This window comes from Pinus tabuliformis, chromosome 1_1 (genome assembly GCF_031772625.1).
Source record: "Pinus tabuliformis cultivar Carrire ecotype Pingquan chromosome 1_1, CPIR1, whole genome shotgun sequence".
Taxonomy (NCBI): Eukaryota; Viridiplantae; Streptophyta; class Pinopsida; order Pinales; family Pinaceae; genus Pinus; species Pinus tabuliformis.
The window spans coordinates 152,812,856-152,836,999 of record NC_142297.1 but is presented as its reverse complement, the minus strand read 5'-3'; the positions used below and the strand labels follow the sequence as shown (position 1 = coordinate 152,836,999).

General features: G+C 40.1%; 1 protein-coding gene across 15 annotated transcripts in view; it reads left to right on the top strand.

Annotated features, from left to right (window-relative positions):
- Positions 1–24,144, top strand: part of LOC149212063 (MADS-box protein SOC1-like) — a 300,150-nt gene that overhangs the window by 176,757 nt on the left and 99,249 nt on the right. For 13 of the 15 annotated variants that reach the window (XR_016250741.1, XR_016250740.1, XR_016250742.1 and 10 more), the window contains exons 3-5: positions 14,489–14,550; positions 14,666–14,765; positions 14,887–14,928. Coding sequence is in view for 10 of the 15 variants with exons in the window: in XM_089391683.1 (XP_089247809.1) it covers positions 14,489–14,550; positions 14,666–14,765; positions 14,887–14,928 (204 nt within the window). In the remaining 5 variants the exon portion in view is untranslated. Of the gene's footprint in view, positions 1–14,488; positions 14,551–14,665; positions 14,766–14,886; positions 14,929–15,781; positions 15,922–24,144 lie in introns of all 15 variants that reach the window. The other 2 variants (XR_016250743.1, XR_016250744.1) reach the window with 1 other exon arrangement.

The window sequence follows — 24,144 nt, the reverse complement described above, 5'->3', positions numbered from 1 at the left end:
TTGAGGGAAAATGGCCTTCCTCTTAGGAATTGCACAGTCTTGAGTGCTAGTGGGTCTTGAGCCCAAGAAATTCGCTGAACTAGATGGAAAACAACCTTGAGCTAGGAAATTGTGCAGACTTGATAGGCAACCTAAAGCCACTCAACCCAGAAATTACGCAGAACCAACTATGCTCAGAAATTGCACAATGCATGAGCCAAAGAGTTGCTTGGTTCTTCCAAGAACTATGCAATCTCTCTTGGAAATGCATGCCAGTTTTTCTCAAAAAAGAAAAAAGAAAAAAATCAAAAAACATCCCTAAAAAATAGGGATCTATTTTAGCAGCCCAGAGGAGGCACTTGCGCTATTTTTAGAATCTGTCGCCAAGTGTTTCATTTTCCTTGATTTTTGGCATGCGCGTCATAAACCCTAAACTGCCCAAATATATTTAATCGATGTTGCTATAGCTCATTTGAACATTCGATCTTAGAGCTCTGGCATTCTCGAGGAGATGAAGGAACCTTTGGTGTGATCATCGTCGTTTTTCCGGGTGAGTTTTGTTTTTATAGTCTTTTTCTTCTTTTTCTGTCACTTTTTGTTGTCTATCTTGTGAGAGTATTGTTTCACTTGTTTCTTTGAACGATTGTTGATGTTTCAATTTGTTTTAGCTTGTAGAAGTGTTGTTTCAAGTTTTAGATTGCCTTTCCCAAGTGTAGCATGTGTCACCCTGTTTTTGCACCTATTGTCACCATTGCGGTGACTCTCTTCACATGCTTTGTTTTCCTTTAGTTTGATTGATTCCTGCACTTGTTTCACTTGCATGCATCATCACTTAGTCAGATCTTCATTCAACATCACACCATTCTTTAGATCTTCTTGATTTCTCATTCGCCTTGGGCAGATTCGAGTTCTCGTTGCCTAGATCTTACTCTTCACTGCATGCACTACGCAATCTGGGAGCTCAAGGCCTCTTCCTTGCTTTCTACAATTGTGTAGAGGCTTTCATAGCTTGTGTCCAACTGTGCACTGCACAGTACCAGGAGCCAACCTCCCAGCTTGGCCACTCATTGCGCAGTCCCTCCCAGCCTTGGCCCAAGACTGCACTGCACATTGTGTAGTTCCAGTCCCCAAGCTTCTTGACTGACTGCTGAGACTGCGCAATGAGTTGTTCCCACAGTCAGCTAGTGAACTTTGTCTACCAGAATTATGCAATCTGTCCCATTATGAGCCTGATTTGTTGCTTGGTCTTGTCCTGAGATTGCTTTGGATTTTAACCTGACATTTGCTTGCCATCAATTTCTCCTCTGTCCCACACGTACAACAGTGGTTTAGCATCTCTCTAGCAGTGATAGTTAACATGGCATCCAAGAGAGATCCATCAAAGGAAACCGTCGAGAGCAGCACTGGGGAAGTAGTTGAGCAAATATCAGTTGACTTATCGATTTATGCAATGACTCACCTGTTCATTGAGAAGGGTACCATATTGACATGGCAACAAATCAAGGATACTTTTGCAGAGGAATTCAAGGAAGACTTAGAGGACCGAAATGTTTACCTTATCATCCAACGGTCAAGCTTATACAAGGTTTCATGCAGGTATCCTGCCTTCCCATGTGTGGACATTATCAGCTGGATTGTCTCACACACAAATGAACAGATCATGACATTGGGCAGTGCCAATGGGATAGAGCTCGCCATCTTCAAGGCGGAGAACTTTCAGCAGATGTATCATTTACCCCAGTTGGTGAAGCGCATGGTCTCATTTTTCTATGCCACCCATAGCTTTGTGAACCCTAGAGATATCGTCAAGAGGTGGGTTAAAGAGCCGTCAAATTTTAGACAGGCACCCAATCATGTTTACAAGACAAAGTCCTTCAGGAAGGCTTATCAAATCTTGATCATCTTTTCCTGCAGAATATACGTTCAAGAGAACACAAAAACCTTTTCTGAAGGTTGGGTAGTCGTGCTGGGTCGACCAATTGGTGAACAATGGGAAGCCATCAACTGGTCAGATTTTTTGTCTCATCAATTGAAGATCCATGTGGCTAACGCTCGTAATCCACCAAGGAATGAGAAAGAAATGTTTTACATGTCTGCAATTCCTTGGCATGAGATGGTCATGGACACCAAAGGAGATTGTTGTCAATGTTTATTGCAAGTTTCTTTCCGACTGCAACTATCGAGGAGTGATGGGAAATCTAACTGACCATTTTATCATCTCATTGTACAAGCTTATCTTTAGGCAGGGTACATCTTGCATGTCCTGAGAAGCAATGAAGGCAATAGTAAACGTTGCGGATTGGTATGTCTCACCAGGTGGTACTTTCATTAGAGTGTTTGGCGGAGAGAAGCCTTTGCATGTTCTACCAAGGTATGCCACTGACAAGCTGATAATGCAAGAGGTCTCATATCACCTCTCCACAGGGTCCTCAGCAGGACTGCATACGAAGAATAAAGTGCCATGACCTGCTCTTCCTTTGCGGATTGGATTATACGAGATTAAGAGCTTCAAGGATGCAGATGCGAAGGTCAAGGAGATAGTTAAATTTGAGTTTAGCGCCAAAGACTTTAATTCGTATGATCCCCACGGTATTTGCAAGGACCACTGTGTGCATGTGTTTTTTCCATGGATCCACGGGGCATGTCATTGACAAGAGGAGGACCCTTGTGTTGTAGGGAAAAGTATCCGACTCGGATGACCCTATCCCACTCTAAGGGTGACAGTTCCTTAGCAACAACTGTAAAACAAACTACTTAAGGTTTACTTCTTTATGAAAGCAAAAGAGAATGGAGAAATGCACTAACCGTTGCCTTGCGCTTAATGTCGAATCCAAACTCTTCTCTTTGGCCGCTTGCTCCTAGCTCTTTGTTCTTCTGCTCGCCCAGCTACAATGAGATCTTGCAAAATAACAAAGAAGGAAACTACAAGAGGCATGCAATCATAACTGGTTCACGGATTAGTGTAAACCAAACATGCAATCATCACAATACATTATTGAAACAAGAGCACATAGAAGAACCTCAATAGCTTTTATTAATGAAGAAGTAAAGGTTCTGAGAGTATTACAACCATTGAAGGCTCCAACCCAGCAACACCTCCCAGCAGAAAGAATTTCTCCTCTTCACCTCCCTCAAACAATCACCCAATAGCTCTATAGTGAAACCAACAGCATATCATTACTTTGCCCAAAATTCCAGCCTCTTGAGCTCATAGGAGAGAGCTCAATATATAGATGAATTGAGAAAGGATGAGTCAGCTTGCAACTGATGTGTAGCTGCCTTGTGTCCTCTCTCTCTTCAGTTAATCTTTAGTTGATCTTCAGTTCTTGAGTCCACTTGGTGAACCTTGCTTCCACTTGGAGAAACAAAGCCTCTGACTCATCACAAGGCGAAATCCCTGATCCAAGTGTCATTTTTGGAAGATTCCAAAGCAATGACTCATTGTGCCACTTGTCCCATCTCGCTCAGCGCAGGTGGCCTTTGTTCTACCTGCTTTGCAACGCAGGTACACCATGGAGGAGTTGTGTTTCAGCGCAGAAGCCTAGTGGAGCACCTGCTTTGATTTCAGGATTGCTTGTTTTTGAGTGTTTTCAGGTGGAGAACTGATCTGAGAGCTGTTGGTTTGCTGACCTTGTTCCTCTAGGGGTAGGAACATCATGTTTAGGGAACTTTGGATCCCTTGGATTATTGACAATTCATGCTTGTTGCTGTAAGGCACAAATTTGTCTATAACAGATGCCCCCTAAAGTATGAGGTCGTTTATCGGGTGAAATGCTTTATTGAGAGGATCCGAAGTTCATTCAATCTGCTGAGAAGTGTCCTGTAATAAGATACAATACGATACATTATTTTTCATACATTTTCATGATCTAGATGAGGCGGGCATTCCCATGCTCAGCTTTATAAATACATTTTGGTACATAGAACAGACGATCGTCTGATTGTAGACTGATAATTCTCTGCTGAAATTATCATCCTTTGAGAAGGATGATCATCTGCTGCAATGATGTACATATCAAATGTTTTTATATCCTGAATATATATCGCAGCCCGGATGGATGAAACTAGATCCGGGGTCTTCAATCTCTTCCGATCTTCACTCGATGTACAAGTCGATCCATGTGAGAATTTCTTGAAGTCGAACATGGAAAGACATCGCTTGATTACCGGCCAATGATGTAAACCGTTAACAAGCGCGAGAGGAATCACCGATAAGGATGATGACCCTCAAGGTACAGCAGTACAATTCACATGGTGGGAATAAAGGACTTGGCGTCGACCACCATGCAAAATCTTCTGGTCGAAGGTCATTGATGTATACCTGTCGCCGGAAGTGAGAAACTTGCCATTGAGGCATGCAAGCTTCAAAGTACTGAAGGGGTTGTTCCTAGATCAACTCCTTGGATAATGAGCTGATGTCGACAAGGAGCGATCCGTCAAAGGAGGGCCTTAATGAATCCCACATCAGTGACACGGAACGGAGCTAGTGATTGTGATGAGGTGAAAACAAACTGTGATGTATGATTCAGGGTGGCGGTCATGAAGTGGATGAAGGATAATGTATGGCAGTGGGTGGGACACGGTTGACTCTTTGCAGAACCACATCTCTTGAACATATAACGACACTGATGTGATGGATCGGTAGCATTACCCCAATTGTGGATGGTGTAGCGAGGACCATGGTTATGAGACCGGTGAATGAAACAACCCAACCCGATGTGATACGGAGGACAAAGTGTCATGTTCAAGAGCGGCTTGCTACCATTAATGCCGTGAGGTTCTCCCAATTTTTCCCCAGTGATTGCTGACCAGTACCTCTTTATTTTTGTCAAGCTTGAGGAGGATAACATATGCTTGTTCTATAACCTGCCCTTCGGGCAAGCCCATCGCTATGTTTTAACGAGCCTAGCGATAGGGAAACTCGTTCTTGTCTAAAGACAAGTTTGTCGCTATTTAATCATTTTAACGAGTCTAACGACAAGGAAAACTCGGTCCTTTTCATTTTTAGAGAGTCTGAAAAGGTACGGAAAGTTAACTCCAAAATTCCTTTTTCGTCTTCTAATCCCTTAAGTCCGAAAAAGTATAAAACAATACAGAAGGGATGAATTTTCGATTGCTTTAACGAGCCGAACAAAACAAGCGCTCGATCTTTTTGTGCAATAATCCCTCAGGTCCAAAAAGATTAAAATCTAGAGGAGGGATAGCTCTTCCGGTCGCTTTAACGAGCTGGAAGGCCAAAACTCGGCAAACTTTTCATATTTTACGAGTCAGTGAAAAGAGCTCAAAGAAGACTCGTCTTTTGAGGAACGAGTGATTAACAGGGCAGCAGCAGATTCCAGGTACAGGTTGGAATACTCCAATCACGGCAGTGTCACAAGGATGGCTTAGTGAGATCACTCTTCGCAGCTGTTCCTCAAAATGGGTAAACAAACATATGGAGATGAACGATTGGCCAAATGAACGGATGGAGGTGAGACTGCAAGAACACGACCAAAGGGCTTTAATATGGCTGTCAAAGGTTACATTTACCAAGGTTATTTACCGGTTCATTTTTTCTGGGTGAGCTTGAACTCTAGGGGAAGATTGCTCACAACTTATGTTTATTTTTTAACGAGCATGAACTATGCGCTAAAACTGCTCGGATCTTGCGTTTATTTTTTAACGAGCATGAACTATGTGCTAAAACTGCTCGAACATACCAGTCATAATACAAGAAACGCCTCAGGTGAGGTAGTCATTTTTAAGGAGCTATACCTCACTAGTTACTCCAATTTGGCAAGTTTTAACTTTTGCCCCACATCCTTTCTTTATGCAAGCTCGGAAACGACTAATCCAAAAAACAGATAAATAACCGCTCTTTGCTTGCACTCCAAAAGGTTTGCATGCCCCCAGGTATAAAATATAATTTCAAGGCTACCCCTCCTCCGTCCCACCTCTGTTTTTCTACTTGTCGTCTTGCTATATTTTTAACGATACTTGTCTTCTCGTTATTCTTCGGTGCCGACGGTACTTGTCTTCCCATCAGTTCACTTTTAGGTTTTTGCAAGATCGCAACAGATAAAACATTGGTGTTACGGATGGAGGTTTTCCTCTTACTTATTATCCGAAAAATGGTTTTGTTTGCTGCCGCAAACTAAACTCTCTTTTCGGCGGTGTCTATCATTAGGTTGCTAAGGATGGTGACTACTTGTTGCAGCAATTTCATCTCTTTCTTTGAAGACTGCCCCTACTTATCCTTCAAAACATATTGTTTTAATGGGTGAGGCTTGACATTCAAAGATGGTGGCTACTTGCTGCCACAAATGGATCTCCTCCTTAGGAGAGCCTACTTTTTTAGACAAAGGGAGACGATCTTTTCGCTCACATAACTTTGACAAAAGAATTTTATCCTAGAACAACCCTCTCTTCCTTTTTCGGACGGGGTACGGACTAGTCTATTCTTCTGCGGAAATTAACTTTATACCCAAGGTTTTCTCTGCCCAAGGCAGGCCAGGGTGCATGCCCCCTGGGTCCCAGTTCTTTCTTTCCGAATTACCCGCATTCATCGGGAAGTAGAACCGGGGGTGGAGGCATTTCTTGAGTGAATAAGCCGTTTAGGGTTGGTATTTGACTATTTGCGATGCGAGATCCCAGAAATGAAAGTTGGTCTACGAGCTTGACCATCTTTCCTTCGTGTGGAAAACACATTACTCTAAAGAGTGAGGAGACTATAGCTCCCATGCAATATATATAGTCCCGTCCAAGGAGTAGGTTATAATCCAAGGGTCCTTGGACGACCATGACATTCATATGAACTGTCTTCTTCCTCAATGTAATGGGAACATTGGGGAGGATCCCTAAAGGGCAACTGGTTCCTTTATCAAAACCTGATAGATTTCTCATCTTAGGTAAAAGCGCCGGGGAACACAGTGCTTTCCAAGCAATAGAGGAAAGGATACTCACAGATGCCCCTTCATCAATTATGGTTCCAGCCATTACCATTCTATAGATTTGGACAATGATTCTGAATGGTATACTGGCTGGCAACCGGGGTCTGCCTAGTTGGTTCCAATCAAAGGATACAACCAGGTTGCTTGGTGGTGGGACCGAATACACGGCCGGATACGACCCTGACGATGTTCCTTCCTACGATAAAGGAATGGGCGCATTGCCCTGATGCTCATCAGAGTCTGTGTTGATGAAAAGAATCTGGACGGTGTCATCCTTATTCTCTTCAGTGAGGGTGTCATTTGAAGGTGAATCTTCAACGACGGTGTCATTTGAGGATGAAACCTCTGAAGGAAGAACCAGGTCAACTGCCGTTTCGACCTTTAGACTTTCGCCTGGTCTGGATTCAGTTGGTTCATTCTCAATGACCGACACTTCAGCTGACCACTTGAGTGGGCCAGCTGGATTTTCAACTATCGAGGGATTAGGCACGAGTTTTTGGTATCCAGGAGGAAGTCGTAACGGTGATACCGGACGATCTTCCAAAACTCTCTTTGCCTCATCTAAGAATGGACATTTGTGGATGGCGTGATCGCCTTCACACGATATACAGGGTGATCTTGGTCTCCCTCTTCGTCCTTCACTCTCGCTAGTTGACGGACTGCAATCAACATGACTACCAGAGGTTGATGCTACCAGATTGTGCAACCTTGGGGACCAGTCCCTTAGTATCCGGGGAATACAAGGACAATCATGATGGAAGTGGGCCCCTTTGCAAATGACACATGGCGATTTAGGCCCGGTCGGTGCAGTGTGTGGGTTTTTGTCAGCTGTCTTTTGCTTGCCCCCAGTCGCCTTCGCCATAGGCCCCTTCTGCTTCTTTTCTCTCTTCTTCTTTTCCTTCTTCTCCGTGGGAGGCTGACTTTTGCCGGCTCTACCTTGTGAAGATGAAGGATCAGAGGAAGAATTGTAAGAAGTGGAAGGCTGGTGGGTAGCTCTAGACTGTTCTGACTGTTGATTCGACTGCTCAGGATTAGTGGCGATCTGGACTACATTAGTTGAAAAAAGCCATACAGGTAGGCCAATTGTCAATCCTGGAAGTGACAATGTGGCCATATGAGGCGCACCAACATCTCCCCAAGAGGAGAAGGGATTTGGACTTCCGCCAAGGTTACTTCCTTGGTTGGTGGGCTCCATACTTTTTCAACTGAAAGATCAACGCGGGAATAAGAGGTGATTATGTTCCGTTTAAAATAAATTTTATTAAAGACGCTTTTAGACACAAACTTGCTTTTTCATGTTTTAAGAGTCGAGAAAAAGCTAAAGATGACTCTAGTCCCTTCGATGTTTTAACGAGCCCGAAGTGACAAATGCTCGGATGGACTTTTTCAGTTATAGAGTTTGAAAAAGACCAAAAGAAACTGCTCTGGAGTTCTAGGCAGAGGGTGTGCCAAACTTTTCGCGAAACCACAGAATACGTTTTACGGTACGGGTGGTCGATCTTCGTGAATGCTGTGTTCACTGCATCACGATCAGTAGGGCGGCCGACACGGCTTCCTATGGATAAAGGATAATTGCCTATAGGGGTCTCCCAATATATACGCGACGGTACGTGGGAGCACAAGTCCGTATTAGTGCCACCGACTCTCAGGAGGAATCACCCACCTTCGTAGAGATCGACAGTCACTATGTTTAACGACGCCGGAACACGTCTCTACCTAGACCTCTATTTGTTTGCGTTATGTTACAAAGTGTTGTTATGTAAATTGAATTTATTTTAATGTTGATCTTGCTTAGCAGTTTGCCTTTAAGGATCACCACGAGATGTATGTAACAAATTCCTGAATGCAGTCTAAGATGAGAAGCAAACTTTTCAATCTTTCAACTTTGAAAACCTTAACTACTGAGAGAAAAGAAAGGCAAATCTTTTCACACAGATCGTAGAGCACACACTAAATGCAAATTTTTCCTAAATCGTCAAGCAAACAGTCAAATGCAAAATGCACAATGCATGTATTTTCTTTTCCCTTTCTTAATGTGGATGGGTTACAAAAAGAAAGTTGTTATATAACTTTGATTTCGATTTAAAGCGAAAGTAAACAAGCTTGTCCAAAATCAAAAGACACCTTAAGATTCACTTGCTTAATCACTGGAAATGCATGAAATCAAACCATACTAACGAAAGTAAATGACTAATCAGCTATGGACAGCAAACAAGCTAACTCTTTAGACCAGCAAAATGCCTAACACAGGTTCAGATCTAAGAGGCCAAAAGCAAGACTAGTTTACTTTTCGTTATGGGAAATTGTAAATGAGTAAGAAATACAAAGAACAAGTACAATTTCGTTATATAACAGAGGCGGAATGATGGCAAGTAATATTGGTTTCAGAACAGGTGCAAGACTGGTAACTGGCAGCCAAATCAATAGTGAAAACAGGCAAGAGAAAAGGAGGAAACCCCAACAGCACTAGGCAAAATTGGGCCAACGCAGGTGCTGCACAGCCAGTCTGGCTCTCAGCGCAGGTAGCCCCTTCGCTACCTGCGTTGCAAAGCGGGTAGCCTGTGTACTACCTGCTTTGGAAAACGAAAGTTGCGTTTTCACAGTTTCCGGGTGATAATTTTCTCAAAAATGCACAGTTTTTGCTCAAATCAGAAGCAATCAGTCAAGCACATTCAAAGGGATGATTAGGAAGGTAAAAAGCTATCACTAAGAGCTTACAAGGATCCTTGTAGATCAGCTCTTCAAATCATGAACTTGCTCAGAAATGAGCTAGAGTAGCTGCCCTCTACTTCGCTTTTGATATAGTCAAAAGCTTTTCGATTTGGTACTCTTTTGTTCAGGAAATGAATAGCAAGATACTACAAACACAATCAAACGGATACGATCCCCAGCGGAGTCGCCAGTTTGTTGTAGGGAAAAGTATCCGACTCGGATGACCCTATCCCACTCTAAGGGTGACAGTTCCTTAGCAACAACTGTAAAACAAACTACTTAAGGTTTACTTCTTTATGAAAGCAAAAGAGAATGGAGAAATGCACTAACCGTTGCCTTGCGCTTAATGTCGAATCCAAACTCTTCTCTTTGGCAGCTTGCTCCTAGCTCTTTGTTCTTCTGCTCGCTCAGCTACAATGAGATCCTGCAAAATAACAAAGAAGGAAACTACAAGAGGCATGCAATCATAACTGGTTCATGGATTAGTGTAAACCAAACATGCAATCATCACAATACATTATTGAAACAAGAGCACATAGAAGAACCTCAATAGCTTTTATTAATGAAGAAGTAAAGGTTCTGAGAGTATTACAACCATTGAAGGCTCCAACCCAGCAACACCTCCCAGCAGAAAGAATTTCTCCTCTTCACCTCCCTCAAACAATCACCCAATAGCTCTATAGTGAAATCGACAGCATATCATTACTTTGCCCAAAATTCCAGCCTCTTGAGCTCATAGGAGAGAGCTCAATATATAGATGAATTGAGAAAGGATGAGTCAGCTTGCAACTGATGTGTAGCTGCCTTGTGTCCTCTCTCTCTTCAGTTAATCTTTAGTTGATCTTCAGTTCTTGAGTCCACTTGGTGAACCTTGTTCCACTTGGAGAAACAAAGCCTCTGACTCATCACAAGGCGAAATCCCTGATCCAAGTGTCATTTTTGGAAGATTCCAAAGCAATGACTCATTGTGCCACTTGTCCCATCTCGCTCAGCGCAGGTGGCCTTTGTTCTACCTGCTTTGCAACGCAGGTACACCATGGAGGAGTTGTGTTTCAGCGCAGAAGCCTAGTGGAGCACCTGCTTTGATTTCAGGATTGCTTGTTTTTGAGTGTTTTCAGGTGGAGAACTGATCTGAGAGCTGTTGGTTTGCTGACCTTGTTCCTCTAGGGGTAGGAACATCATGTTTAGGGAACTTTGGATCCCTTGGATTATTGACAATTCATGCTTGTTGCTGTAAGGCACAAATTTGTCTATAACACCTTGGAGGTACTGTTACAATGCCTCCAAATTCCATGAGCCACTTAGTACAACAACAACCTGGAAAATTGCTTTGAAGATAGCAACAACACATGAAGCAACAACAATAACAACAACAATAGGAAGCAATCCAGTGCAGGATAAGTGAAAGAGAAAGATTGCCAAGAACCCAGAGGTAGACCAAAGCTGCAAGATGAGGGAAGCTTTTATCACAGAGAAAACAACTTTGGCACCAAAAGCAAAGAGGGAGCAGTGGATAAAGAGAGTAGAGCGAAGGAAGAGAGAAAAGCAGAGTTTGTAGGAAGCAAAACTGAAGCTGCGGGGGATGAAGAAGAAGTTGAAGGAAGAACTGGAGTTGAGGAGGAAAGAAAGAGAAGAGAAGCATAAACAAGAAGAGGAACAAAGGCAAGGCGGATGACATAGCAAACATTGCCCACACAAGTTGATGATTCAGAACAACCAACAATTGAAGAAGAGGGTGAAAAGATGTAGGATTGAGAGCTTGCTCAGCCGATTGAGAAACTAATCAAAGAGACAGACATGGAGTTGGAGCAGGGGCCATAGAATGAAGGCGCTAACCTTATGTCGAGAGCACCAAAGGTCATTGCTTAGTCTCCGCCACCTTCAGTGTCAGAACCAATCCCGACCGAGCAAGGAGAAGTTGTTGTCCTTGATGATGATCCGGTCATGGATGTGTACAATCTATAATCTGATGAGTTGCAGAAGACGATTGTACAGACACGGAGGAAGCACTTCCCAGATGATCACGCATCACCTGCATTCATCAAGGAAAATGTGATAGTGTCTGACACTAGGCTGCATCCAACTGCCCTTGCTGAAGCTAGCTTGACAGCCGAGAATGAACATCTGGAAAAGAACTTGCAGGATTCTAGGCAAGAGGTAGAACAACTCTGAACATTATTGCAAAATGTAGTTTCTTCAATGGGGGAGATGAAGGAAGCGATACTTTCTGAAGTATCAACACTTGGTAGTACCATGAGGAAGCTCTGTGACGGATTTGTCACCGTGCATAAAGTAATTGTACGTGTGCATGGCCTACAATAGCGGATCAAAGAGTTAATTCAAACTCTCAAGAAAATAAATGTTGCCATCACCCATGTGCAAGAGTGTACAATTCAGTACAAAGGGGCCCTGCTTCACTTAGCCAAGAAGATGAAGCCATAGGGAGAGCTGGAGAAAGCAAACGTCCGGATGTTGATCCAAAAATACGAGTATGTTGCCCCATTCGACAATAGCATACAGGGCTCATATGCACGGTTGTACAATAGTTTGGATGTCATGGTGAGAATGCATAGGATCCCATCAATCAATGCCCTCACCGAGGCTAGACACAAGAACCAGGTTCAACTAGAGATCGATGAGTACATGGAGTAGCTAAGGCGAGAGGCCACCAAGAAAGACGTGCAGCTGAGCGCACACAACATGCACAAGTACAATGGGCGTCCTATCATGGTCAACACCATGCTACACATGCTTCAAAATGCATTGGATACAGGTTCCAAGACCATATACCCGGATGCCATGGAGGCAAGAGTCTACTATCAGAAAGAAACCATCAAACATTTTAGGGACACCATCACACAGTACTAAGCCTGGCGTCAATATGTGACTAAGAAGTGCCAAGTGGAGGTTGCCGAGTTGGTATTTTCCCAAAATTTGAAATCATAGTGTTTTGTCTTGTTAGGCGGTCTCTATACTATTTTTTCTTACATGGGTACATGTGGAAAGTGTAATATTATTTGTAACTATGTTGTAAGTGAAATTCCAAGTGTCATTAGTGGAATGTGAAAGGTCATAATTTTATGTAATGAGTTACTTGTAAGGAAGTTGAAGAGTCATGAGGGCAGTCAAAGAGTCATAAAGGGGAATGTCAAGAGTCACCCCACCCTTTGTTATAAATAGAACCTCATAACTCATAAAATAGAGTTTTGGGAGCCAGGCTTTTGGCTAGGGTTAGGCTTAGAAAGGGCTTGGGAGTATTGTGATGAGTCTTGGCTTCTCCATAGCAGAGAGCGAGTATACTTTTTTGGAGGAGCAAGTGTTCTTGACTGTAATGTTCCACTATTGGAGCTAGTGGTCGTCAATGGTGTATGTATGGATGAAAATTTCACTTATAATAATAATATCAGAGCCAACACGCTTTCATGCATATGTTGTTATTGTAGTTTGACTATTCTGGTTTCTTTAGCAATGTATGTTGTTTAACTTACGCATTTGCTTATGAACTACTTTGTATGCAATTGTACGAATCCTGTTGAATGCGTGTTGTTGGATTAACCCATCACTTTAATTTGTGGACTATTTGGCATTTTAGCTTGTGATGTCATTCCGCTCGTGTGTTCTTTTCAAGCTACATTCTATTACAAGCTTCTAAGGGGCGCACTTCCTTTTCCCCTCTATGTGTTAGAACCTTCATGCATTGTACTTTACTCTTTGTAGGGTCACATACTTGCTCTCACCCAAAGTTATCTTACTTACTTCTGCATGCTACGGCGGTCAAGGCATTACACTACCACCCACTGCCGAGACTCCTACTCCAAATGGTTTGAGGTCTAGTTGGGACTTAATATCTGGGAGATCCTCTAAATGTTGGGGGGTCCAACACCGTCAACAAATCCTAATCAACCAAAAATTTAGAAAGAGCACTCACATCATAGAATTAAGGGTGAATATAATTATTCATTTACAAAGTTCTCTAAAAGGAAATAGTAATAGGTTCATTAAAAACGGAAATAAAAAAAGGTAGATTCATAATCTACCCAAGGTTTACCTTGGGAACGATAAATGGAAAACCTAGAAAATGACTTCAATTGTCTCATTGTGCTAATTCAATTGTTGATAGTAAAAGTAAAGATATGGTGCATGTCCACTTAACCATAACCACCAAATTATATCACAGTGTTATTGTATATGAAACCATTCTCTCAGAAACATCCATTACTCATATAAGATCGATAATGGATAGAAAACAATTCATGAGAGTTTTCACACTTAATTGTTTTCTAGACTTGAATATCAACATGAGGAGGCTTGGATTACTAAAATTTTGAGTTAATTTTGAAAATTTTGAGTTAATTTTGACATTTCTAAAAAATAATCCACTCAAATTCTATAGGATATTTTTTTTTATTCTAAAAATTGCTAAAATAAAAATTAGAAAATACATTTGAAAACTTAGATTTTGAATATTTTTTATAAAATAAGTTGCCAATTATAAAATGTTTGACAACTTAAAAAGCAATAAGTTGCCAATTATAAAATATTTGACCACGTAAAAAACAAGATTCACCCATATTTTCACACACTAAAATAAATATAAATCCTTAAACTTTTCACTAATTAAAACCTTCAGTTCATTTTAAAAAAATTCAACATATATCCAACAAAAGATCTCTTAATGACTATGATCCTAGAAATACTATTGAATTAAAATTATAATAATCAACTTTATAGAGCCGAAATTACTCTGGTGAAATGAAGTGTATCGATCATGTTAGCTAATTTTCATATTGACAAATGTAAAACAGTATGGATTCGGTCCGCCTCTAAATACTAAATTACTAACTAATTTTACCATTATATGTGTGTAGCATTTAAAAGGAGAAATTGCACAAATGGAAGAAAGGATTAATATTCTTGAATCAACACAAAGGTAAAGTGACTTCCATAATCAAATAATGCAGTGGAATTGTATATTGTATCTAATTAATTTATATTTCTATATATAAAATTAAATGTTTAGCATATTTTCTTCGAATTTCTTGTAGGAAGATGTTGGGGGAGGATTTAGCATCGTGCTCAATGAAGGAATTAAATCAGTTAGAAAGCCAAACTGAACGAGGATTAAACCGTATACGGGCAAGAAAGGTTGTTATAACTTGATGCCAATTACATCGATATTACCACGTGTTATTTGACTTTCACAAAAGAATCCTACGATGGATAAATCCTACGCTAACTAAAATGGTGTTACGTTATGGAGTATCAGACAGAAATATTAATGGATCAAAGAGAACAACTTAAGAGGAAGGTAATAGCCATGGGCTGGTGATTCCTGCTTCCCTCTCTTTTGCAGAAAATATTTGAGAATTTAGAATTACATGCTTGCTGATGTGAAATGTAAATAATGTTTGATAAGATTAAAATTTATGTTCTGGTCCCTGACCAAAATTCGTAAATTGGTGAAAATTGGATTTCGAATTATTTGTGGTTTATGTTTAGTTTAGCAACCTATATAGTTCTTGACTATAACTTGTCAAGATAGCTACAATTCTTTTTCAGGTTTGATTTCTTACGTAAGGACAAATATGATTTACATAGAGTTATGTGGGTTGACTAGTTATTGTCACATATGTTTTTCCCCACACAAAACGTCAAACGCATCTTCATAAGCAGCTGCCACCTTATTGACAAATATAAGATCCAAAAAGTGCTTCCCTATTTTTATTTTAATTTAACAATGCAATTAATCAAAAGGAGAGAGGAAAGGGATGATGACAACAACATGGATTCCCTTGGCGAAATCATATATTCAATGTGTGGAAGTTGTGCTATGAATATAGCTGTAAGCAGTGAAAAGACATTTGGATTCATGCAGGGAAGACACATCTCATTAATATAAATTCAGAGTAGTTATAACATTTTACATTATGAATAGAGAATATAGAAATCTCTGCCAAAAAGAAATCTCTGCTCTTCTGCAAAAAGAATTCATCAGAGAATCTAGCAGTCTATGAAACTGCTACTGATTTTATGTAAATAAGCATTCAGAATAGATCAGGGAGTGCCCAGACTTGTTATAAATTATAAACCTCTAAATTCTGTTTTAACATATGATATCTATCTTATTCCACGTAAAGGAAGTTTAATTGCAAAAATTGCAGGAGCCAAAGTGTTCTCAAATGGTTAAGTTGCTATCAAAGAAGAAGACAGATTCAAAACTGCTTTCAACATTCCAGCAGGGCACTATGAATGGAATGTAATGCCTTTTGGACTAAAGCATGCTCCATCTAAGTTCCAGAAGGTAATGGATCAAATTTTTAAGCCCTACTTTGAATGGCTAATTGTGTATACAGATGACTTGTTAATTTTCTCCAACATCATAAAAGGACATTTCAGACATATCCACACTTTTGCTCAAGCTGTAAAAAGAAGCTGTTTAGTTTTAAGTAAAAAAAAATAGAATTGTTCCATAATAAAATCAAATTTCTGAGACATACGATAAAAGATGGCCTGATAACTTTGCAGAAGCATGCTCTAGAATTTGTTAATAAATTTCCCAACATAATCACAAACAAAACACAGCTACAGTTTTTATGATGACCTCCGTATCATAAATTTGTTAATATTTTCACTTGGACTCGTTTGATTATAAAGCTACATCAAAATGTGCAGTACCCGATAAAGTAAATAAAGAGAAATGTGGATGTTCATAAACCCCAGCTACAGATAAGGAAAGAAACTAGAAGAGTAAACTTTATGAAAAGAAAATGTTCCACCTTCAAACTTCCTATTTATATGGAGAAATTAGTTTCTCGAGGTCCATCCAATCGTGACATGGTTATATAAAAGGATAGTAGATGCTACAACCATAAGATACTAGCTCAAAGCTTTCTTTGTAAGGAAATTTAATATGTTTTTTTTGAAACATAAGACATTGTACTTTCGTGTTTATTAACCCAATAGTACGACCCAGGCTGTCATGGATATCAATGATGTTAATGAATCCGATTAGGTAGTGTATATATGCATCTCATTTTGTTTTTACATACATATATTTGGAAACCAAATGGGAAGAACCTATGTAAAACACAAATGAAGTATATATGATGCAGGAGCATGAGGTTTAAAGAAAAAAGGCTTCATTTTATTCCAAAAATCCAAAAAAAATTTACAAGCAAAGGAGTGGGATCTTTTAACTGTCAATTTACAAAGTTTTCTAGATAGGAATTGAGCTAGAATATAGGTATTTGAATGATTTTGTAATTAATCCAAGTAGTTCAGACTTAGTTGAGATTCTCGAGGAGAATATCAAGCAGTTTAGGTATTTATCTAGGATTAGATAGATTCGATCCATTGATTGAGGATCGGATTGTGTTAATCTAGGTTGTCATTGATGTCAATATAGCAGTGTTTATGATGGAAAATCTTTTGATACTTGATTGTCGATTGATGCCCATTGATCATAATGCTCATAGTGAATATGATGAGATGGAGGACCCAAGTGGATTGAACAGCAATTGAACGTCAATTGAACAACAATTGAATAGCAATTGAACATCAATTGAACAGCAAATGACACAGGAGGTCAATTGAACAGCAATTGAACAGCAAATGATGCAGGAGGTCAATTGAACAACAATTGAACAACAAATGACGCAGGAGGTCAATTGAATAGCAAATGACACAGTAGATCTAGTAAAGAAACAGGAGAAAGAAGCCAAGGAGCAAAGCCATTAGGGAAGCCATTGGAAAGACATTAGAAGCCATTGGAAGTCAAGAACAGGAGCAGTCAAAGAAGATCTATCGTAAGAGATCATTGGAAGCCATGAGAAGCAAAGAGGAACACATCGGTGGAGGTGCATAAACAGTGTTAATGGAGGAGCTAACAGTAATATCGCATGAAATACTGGAGAAATATCAGAGGAGTTAACATATCGGAGGAGTATTGCAGAGTATCAGAGGAGTTAACATATCGGAAGAGCGGGGGTAGGAAAGTATGGACTTCCATGATCATGGTTGAAGTCTCGTACTCAATCCTAGCCGTCGATCTCATAGTCAACCCTTAGATCACGGTCAACTGCGGGGGTTAAGGCTGGTTTTTAATCCATGTGCCAGTGGACGTCCCACAAACCATTGATTGAGATAATATTGTGGACTTGTTGCACCATTTTAATACATCTTAAAGAAATATCACATCCGCCATACCGCAAGTGTTTAAAGCCTTGTCACGTTAAAATCTCTGATCGCGATATTATTACGGATCCGATTGCTCCATTATAACATGCCCTACTGTAATATCGCATCCACTGTGTCAAAAGTTTGATATCGCAATTCATAAATGGATGTCACAGTAAAAACTGCGATTGCGATATTATGGTGGACCCTACTGCACCACTATGACATAACTTAATATCGCATCCGTCGCATATCGCAAGTCTTGAAGAAATGTCACGATGGTAAATCGTGATTGCGATTAAGGTGATCATGTGGCAGGTGGGACCACCCATTATATGGTTTTAACTATGTTGATATGTGAAGATAGATGATGTTGATATCGAAGGACAGAGTATGTTATGGGCAAGACTTGTAAAAGAACTCTAGAAGTTGCGATTGCGATTAAAGGAATGACGTGGCACGTGGGATATCCATATGGGTAACGTATCTCGAGCATCTATCACAGAAAAGAGGTAAGAGTTCGTGAACTTGAAGGAACAGAGGAAGTCGGAAGTCAAGTAAATGAATGAAGTTGAAAGGTTGAGAAGCCAAAGGTCTGGCAGATGATGAAGGTACAAAAGAAGCCGAAGATTGAGTGAGAGAGATGTAAGAAGAAGGACAAAAGTAAGTTGTAGGTCCAAGAGGACAGAAGGAAGCCGAAGGTCCATCAAGACAGAAGGAAGCCAAAGGTCCAGCAGGATAGGAGGAAGCCGAAGGGCCAGCGGAAGACGAAGAAGATAGCACCAGCATTGAAGTGTTTGTGAGTTTGTTTCTTTGAAGTAAGAAACTGCGACAATCACTCCTCTAAAGAAGTCACTCCTAAAGCAGTTACTCTTGAAGCAGTCACTCCTGGAGCATTTACTGTGACAGTGAGAATAGAGGCTTGAAACAGAGAGTTGTTTTTGTGTAGAGCTTAGTGCAGTTCATTGTAGACACATTGAAGTTGTGTGAAGACCTTATTGGAGATCATGATGGCTATTTGAAATCATCATGAGGTAACTTTGCAGACTTTGTGTGGACAATATGAAGAGTTGTGAAGACTCCTTCATATGAAGACAGGTTGTCATTGATGATGTAGCATGGAGACTATAGTGAAGCTGTAGATTGATAGAATTCAGTGAAGAATATTTTGGGAGCAGAGAATTACTACCAAACATATTTAGACAATATATAATAGAGGGTTGGATCCCTTAGGGTTGGTGCCTCGGAATTGGAAGGATTGGTGTCCTTGGAGTTGGTGCTTCTAAATCCAAGGTTGGTGCCTTGAGAAGACAAGGTTGGTGCCTTAGAGGTTGGAGCCTCACAAAAAGACCAAGTTGGTGCTTTGAAACATGTTGAAGCCTTATATATATTGTATTTGATTTATTGTGAAGATTATATTAATAAAAGCAATTATTCTTATTGTTCATTTTGTGTTCTAAATATAAATGAGTTAACTGGTAAAAATAACAATTGAAAAGGAATATTGTTTCACCCCCCCAAGTATTTCCAACAATTGGTATCAGAGCCAAGTTCCTTCACTCAAAAACCTAACAGCTTGAAGGTTGATCATTAGAACACAAATGGTGAAGCCAAGGAAGAAAGTCTCCAATCCTCCTAAAGATGTGTCTCCCTCTACCACTGAAATAGAAGTCAATCAATTTGAGGAGGCTCGATGGGTCAATAGAAACATTGATATATGGGAGGCAAGAATGAGGAATTTCTTAAAGACTCAAGGCATTGAAATCTGGAAATCAGTGATAGTTGATAGCATGATGGACGGAGAATCCAAGGAGTACAATGCAAAAGCAATGAAGGCAATTTTGAATGGGCTACCTGATTCTATAAAGAATAATTTAGGAAAATGTTGGCCAACAAAGGGTGTATGGGACAAACTTCATGATCTTCACTCAAAAGGAGCATTGACAATGACCACTAGTCAAGAAGATGATGGAAACCAAGAACCAAATCCAGAACCCATCATAGAAGCTGAAACTAAGAATGATGACATCAAGGCTAAAGAAGACCTAGAATATGGAGATAATGAAAAAGACATTGTAGAAGATCTCCTCACTAAACTTATGGCTGCCATGGAAGAGATTATCAATTTGAAAAAGGAAAATGAGGAACTTAATAAGAAATCACTAGCTGGTGACCAAGACCAAATAAGGAAGAAAGTTGACCTTGTCAAGCTTCAAGTACAAGAAAGGGATGAAGAGCTTGCAAAGCTTAAGAAGGAATTTCATCAAAGCAAGAAAAATCATCATGAAGAAGTCATATCCATGACAAATCAATTGGATAAGGCAAAGAAACGGGAAGATACCTTGTCAAGTCAACTTGAACAAAGGCACAAGAGCTTGAACAAACTTGAAGAAGAGATTGGTCGATACAAGGTAGAGGTCCCCTCTCTCAAATCTCAACTACAAGAAGCAAGAAAGTTAGCACAAGGAGCTAAGAAGACAATGGAAGCATTGGCAATCATCGAAGGACAAGTTGATGAAGCAGAGAAGGAGAGAAACACCATGATATGTCAACTAAAAGCAAAGGATGGAGAAATCTTCAAATTAAAACCTAACATCAACCTTCTCAAGGCCGAAACATGTAAAGCTACAAGGATCAAGGAAGAAATGGAGAGCAATATAGCAAAGGAGAATGAAGAAATATCCAAAATGAAGTCAGATATCATCTCCCTTAAATTAGAAGCAAATGAAGCAATACGTATTAAGGAAGCAATTGAGAAACAACTTGCTAAGAAGAATAATGATTGCAAAAGATTGGAAGAAGAGATTGTCTCCCTCAGGGAAAAGGTTGAAGGGATGGACAAAACCTTGAAGAGCTCTCAAGCCTTGGATGACATGCTTATCCATCAAAGATGTCCATTAGATAAATCAGGTCTCGGGTATGCAGGTGAATCCTCAAGCAAGAATGATAATGCTTCAAACAAGAAGGATATGAGGAAGTAAGAAAGAAATGTTGACGCTCCCAGTTTCAGCAAAGGTAAAGATAAGAGTCAAGGCGATAATGAAGGAAGTCTTGTTCCAAGAAGAAATGCAAATGTTGTCAAGGATGCGAGAAGAAATAATTATCATCAAAGGATCTCAAGGCAGAAAGGCTTCAGAAGTAAATCAAGGAAATCTCCATCTCCCAGGTACCAAAGTTTATTTTTTGGTTATTGTTATTCTTGTACAAACTTTGGACACATGGAAAAATATTGTAGGGCTTATAATGATCCCTGTCAATCTCCGAGAAGCAATTTTGCAAGAAGAAGTCATGAATTCTTATTCATGAACAACATAGAATGCTTCAAGTGTCATAACATTGGTCATATGGCACGTAATTGTAACTTGATTTGGGCACCTTCTCAAGCTAGAACCATGCCAGAAAATAAAGTTACACAAATATGGAGAAGAACGCAGATACAATTTGAAAATCTCCTAAACCCTCCAACCAAAAACACGCCTGGTTTATTTGATGAAGATATTCTTGATATTTCGAGTGTTTGATGATGGGATTCTACCAAAAAGAGACCATGCATATAGTTAGGGGGAGCTTGTGATTCTTGATCATTATTGCAGAAGCTATTCATGAAAGGGTCCTTATGAAATCCTTGTTGAGCTATATTAACAATCATCCTTTGATAAATATCATTTCTCAAGAGCACTACATTGAAGAACATGATCTTGTAACCATTCTTTGGACTGTTGTTGAAGATGTTTTCCACTTGATCACTAAGCAGAAATTGGAGCAGCAGAGAAGGCCATCCAATGCTAGAGAAATAGGGAAAATAACTATGTTGTTGGTATTACAAAAGTTGAATGTCTCGACTTAGGGATATAATGTGAGAACAGGTAAATCAAGGAGAGTAATAGAGGCAACCTTCAAACAAACAAACACATTTGGAAATGGAGCTTGAAGCAAGAGCAGTTGGAAGAATCTGGCATAATTGAAGCATTGCAAAAAGTTGTCAACCAGTAAAAGAATTTAAAAGACAGCCACAGATTGGATATCAAAATCTGCTGGTGGAGATAACTTGCAGGTTTTGGTCTAACTGCAATTGTGACATTGTAAATCATGATTTCCAACAGTGATCTCCGCATCTTTTGAATCTTTTTGAAACAAGATAAGATCTAATTGACCTACGGACCTGTTGTACTAAAATAATCTGAATATCAAAATGCAACTATGAAATGCTGTGACCTAAGCATAAAGGTGAAGTGTGATGTTTTGAGCATAAAAGTTTGCGGACCTTTGTGTACAGTGTCAATTTCTCACAATAACCATATCGGCATAAGTCTCATGACTACAGTAACAGGGTTATTCTAGTGCAAAGAATTTCCAGTGATAAGGCTACTCCAAGACATGACATTGTTTTGAATATTTATATATACATATACCCTTGGTTCAGTACCTGCCAAAAGAAAAGCCGACCTGAGCAAATTCTCTATAAAATGTTGGCTTCATCATCATTGTTGCAACAGTCAGAAAGGGTGATTTGTAGCAACATCAAGGTACGTTTTGCAACTTGTAATTCTTGTAACCACAGTGGATTAGTCTTGGTTGAAGATCTCATTTATGAACCCTAAAGATTGGAGCCATGTATGAGTAACATACCCATAAAAATATACTATTCATAAGGAACAGGAGCAGTTCGACAGGGGGAGTCCTTGTGCACTCCTTTGCCATTGATGTCAAAGGGGGAGAGAAGAAGAATATTTCGATCAACGACAAAGGGGGAGATTGTTAATCTAGGTTTTCATTGATGTCAATATAGCACTGTTTATGATGGCAAATCCTTTGATACACGATTGCCCATTGATGCCCATTGATCATAATGCTCATAGTGAATATGATGAGATGGAGGACCCAAGTGGATTAAACAGCAATTGAGCAACAAATGATGCAGGAGGTCAATTGAATAGCAATTGAACAACAAATGACGTAGGAGGTTAATTGAACAGAAAATGACGCAAGAGGTCAATTGAACAGCAAATGACGCAGTAGATCCAGCAAAGAAACAGGAGCAAGAAGCCAAGGAGAAAAGCCATTAGGGAAGCCATTGGAAAGACATTGGAAGCCAACGGAAGTCAAGAACATGAGAAGTCAAAGAAGAGCTATCTGAAGAGATAATTGGAAGCCACGAGAAGCAAAGAGGAACACATCAACGGAGGGGCATAAACAGTGTTAACGAAGGAGTTAACAGTAATATCACATGAAATACCAGAGAAATATCAGAGGAGTTAACATATCGGAGGAGTATTGCAGAATATCAGAGGAGTTAACATATCGGAAGAGTGGGGGTAGGAAAGTATGGACTTCCTTGATCGTGGTTGAAGTCCCGCACTCAGTCTTAGCCGTCGATCTCATAGTCAACCCTTAGATCATGGTCAACTGCGGGGTTTAAGGTCAGTTTTTAATCCATGTGCCAGTCGACATCTCGCAAACCATCAATTGAGATAATATTGTGGACCCACTGCACCATTATAATACATCTTAAAGAAATATCACATCCGCCATACCGTAAGTGTTTCAAGCCTTGTCACATTAAAATCTCCGATCGCGATATTATTACCGACCCGATTGCTCCATTACAACACACCCTATTGTAATATCGCATCTGCTGTGTCAGAACTTTGATATCGCAATTCATAAATGGATGTCATAGTAAAAACTGTGATTGCGATATTATGGTGGACCCGACTGCACCACTATGACATAACTTGATATCGCAATAGTTGAATCGCAAAGTTCAAAAGGGATGACATGTTAAAACCGTCATTTGTGATAAATTTGTGGACCCGATTGAGTTATCAAAAGAAGCTTATTGGAATATCGTATCCGTCGCATATCTCAAGTCTTGAATAAATGTAACGATGGTAAACCACGATTGCGATTAAGGTGATGATGTGGTAGGTGGGACCGCCCATTATATGGTTTTAACTATGTTGATATGTGAAGATCGATGATGTTGATATCAGAGGACAGAGTATGTTATGGGCATGACTTGTAAAAGGCCTCCGGAAGTTGCGATTGCGATTAAAGGAATGACGTGGCTCGTGGGATCTCCATATGGGTAACGTATCTCAGGCATCTATCACAGAGAAGAGGTAACAGTTCATGAACTTGGAGGAACAGAGGAAGTTAGAAGTCAAGCGAACGAAATAAGAAGTCGAAAGATCGAGAAGCCAAAGGTCTGGTAGACGATAAAGGTACAAAAGAAGCCGAAGATCGAGTGAGAGAGATGTAAGCAGATGGACAGAGGTAAGTCGTAGGTCCAGTAGGACAGAAGGAAGCCGAAGGTCCAGCAGGACAGGAGGAAGTCGAAGGGCCAGCG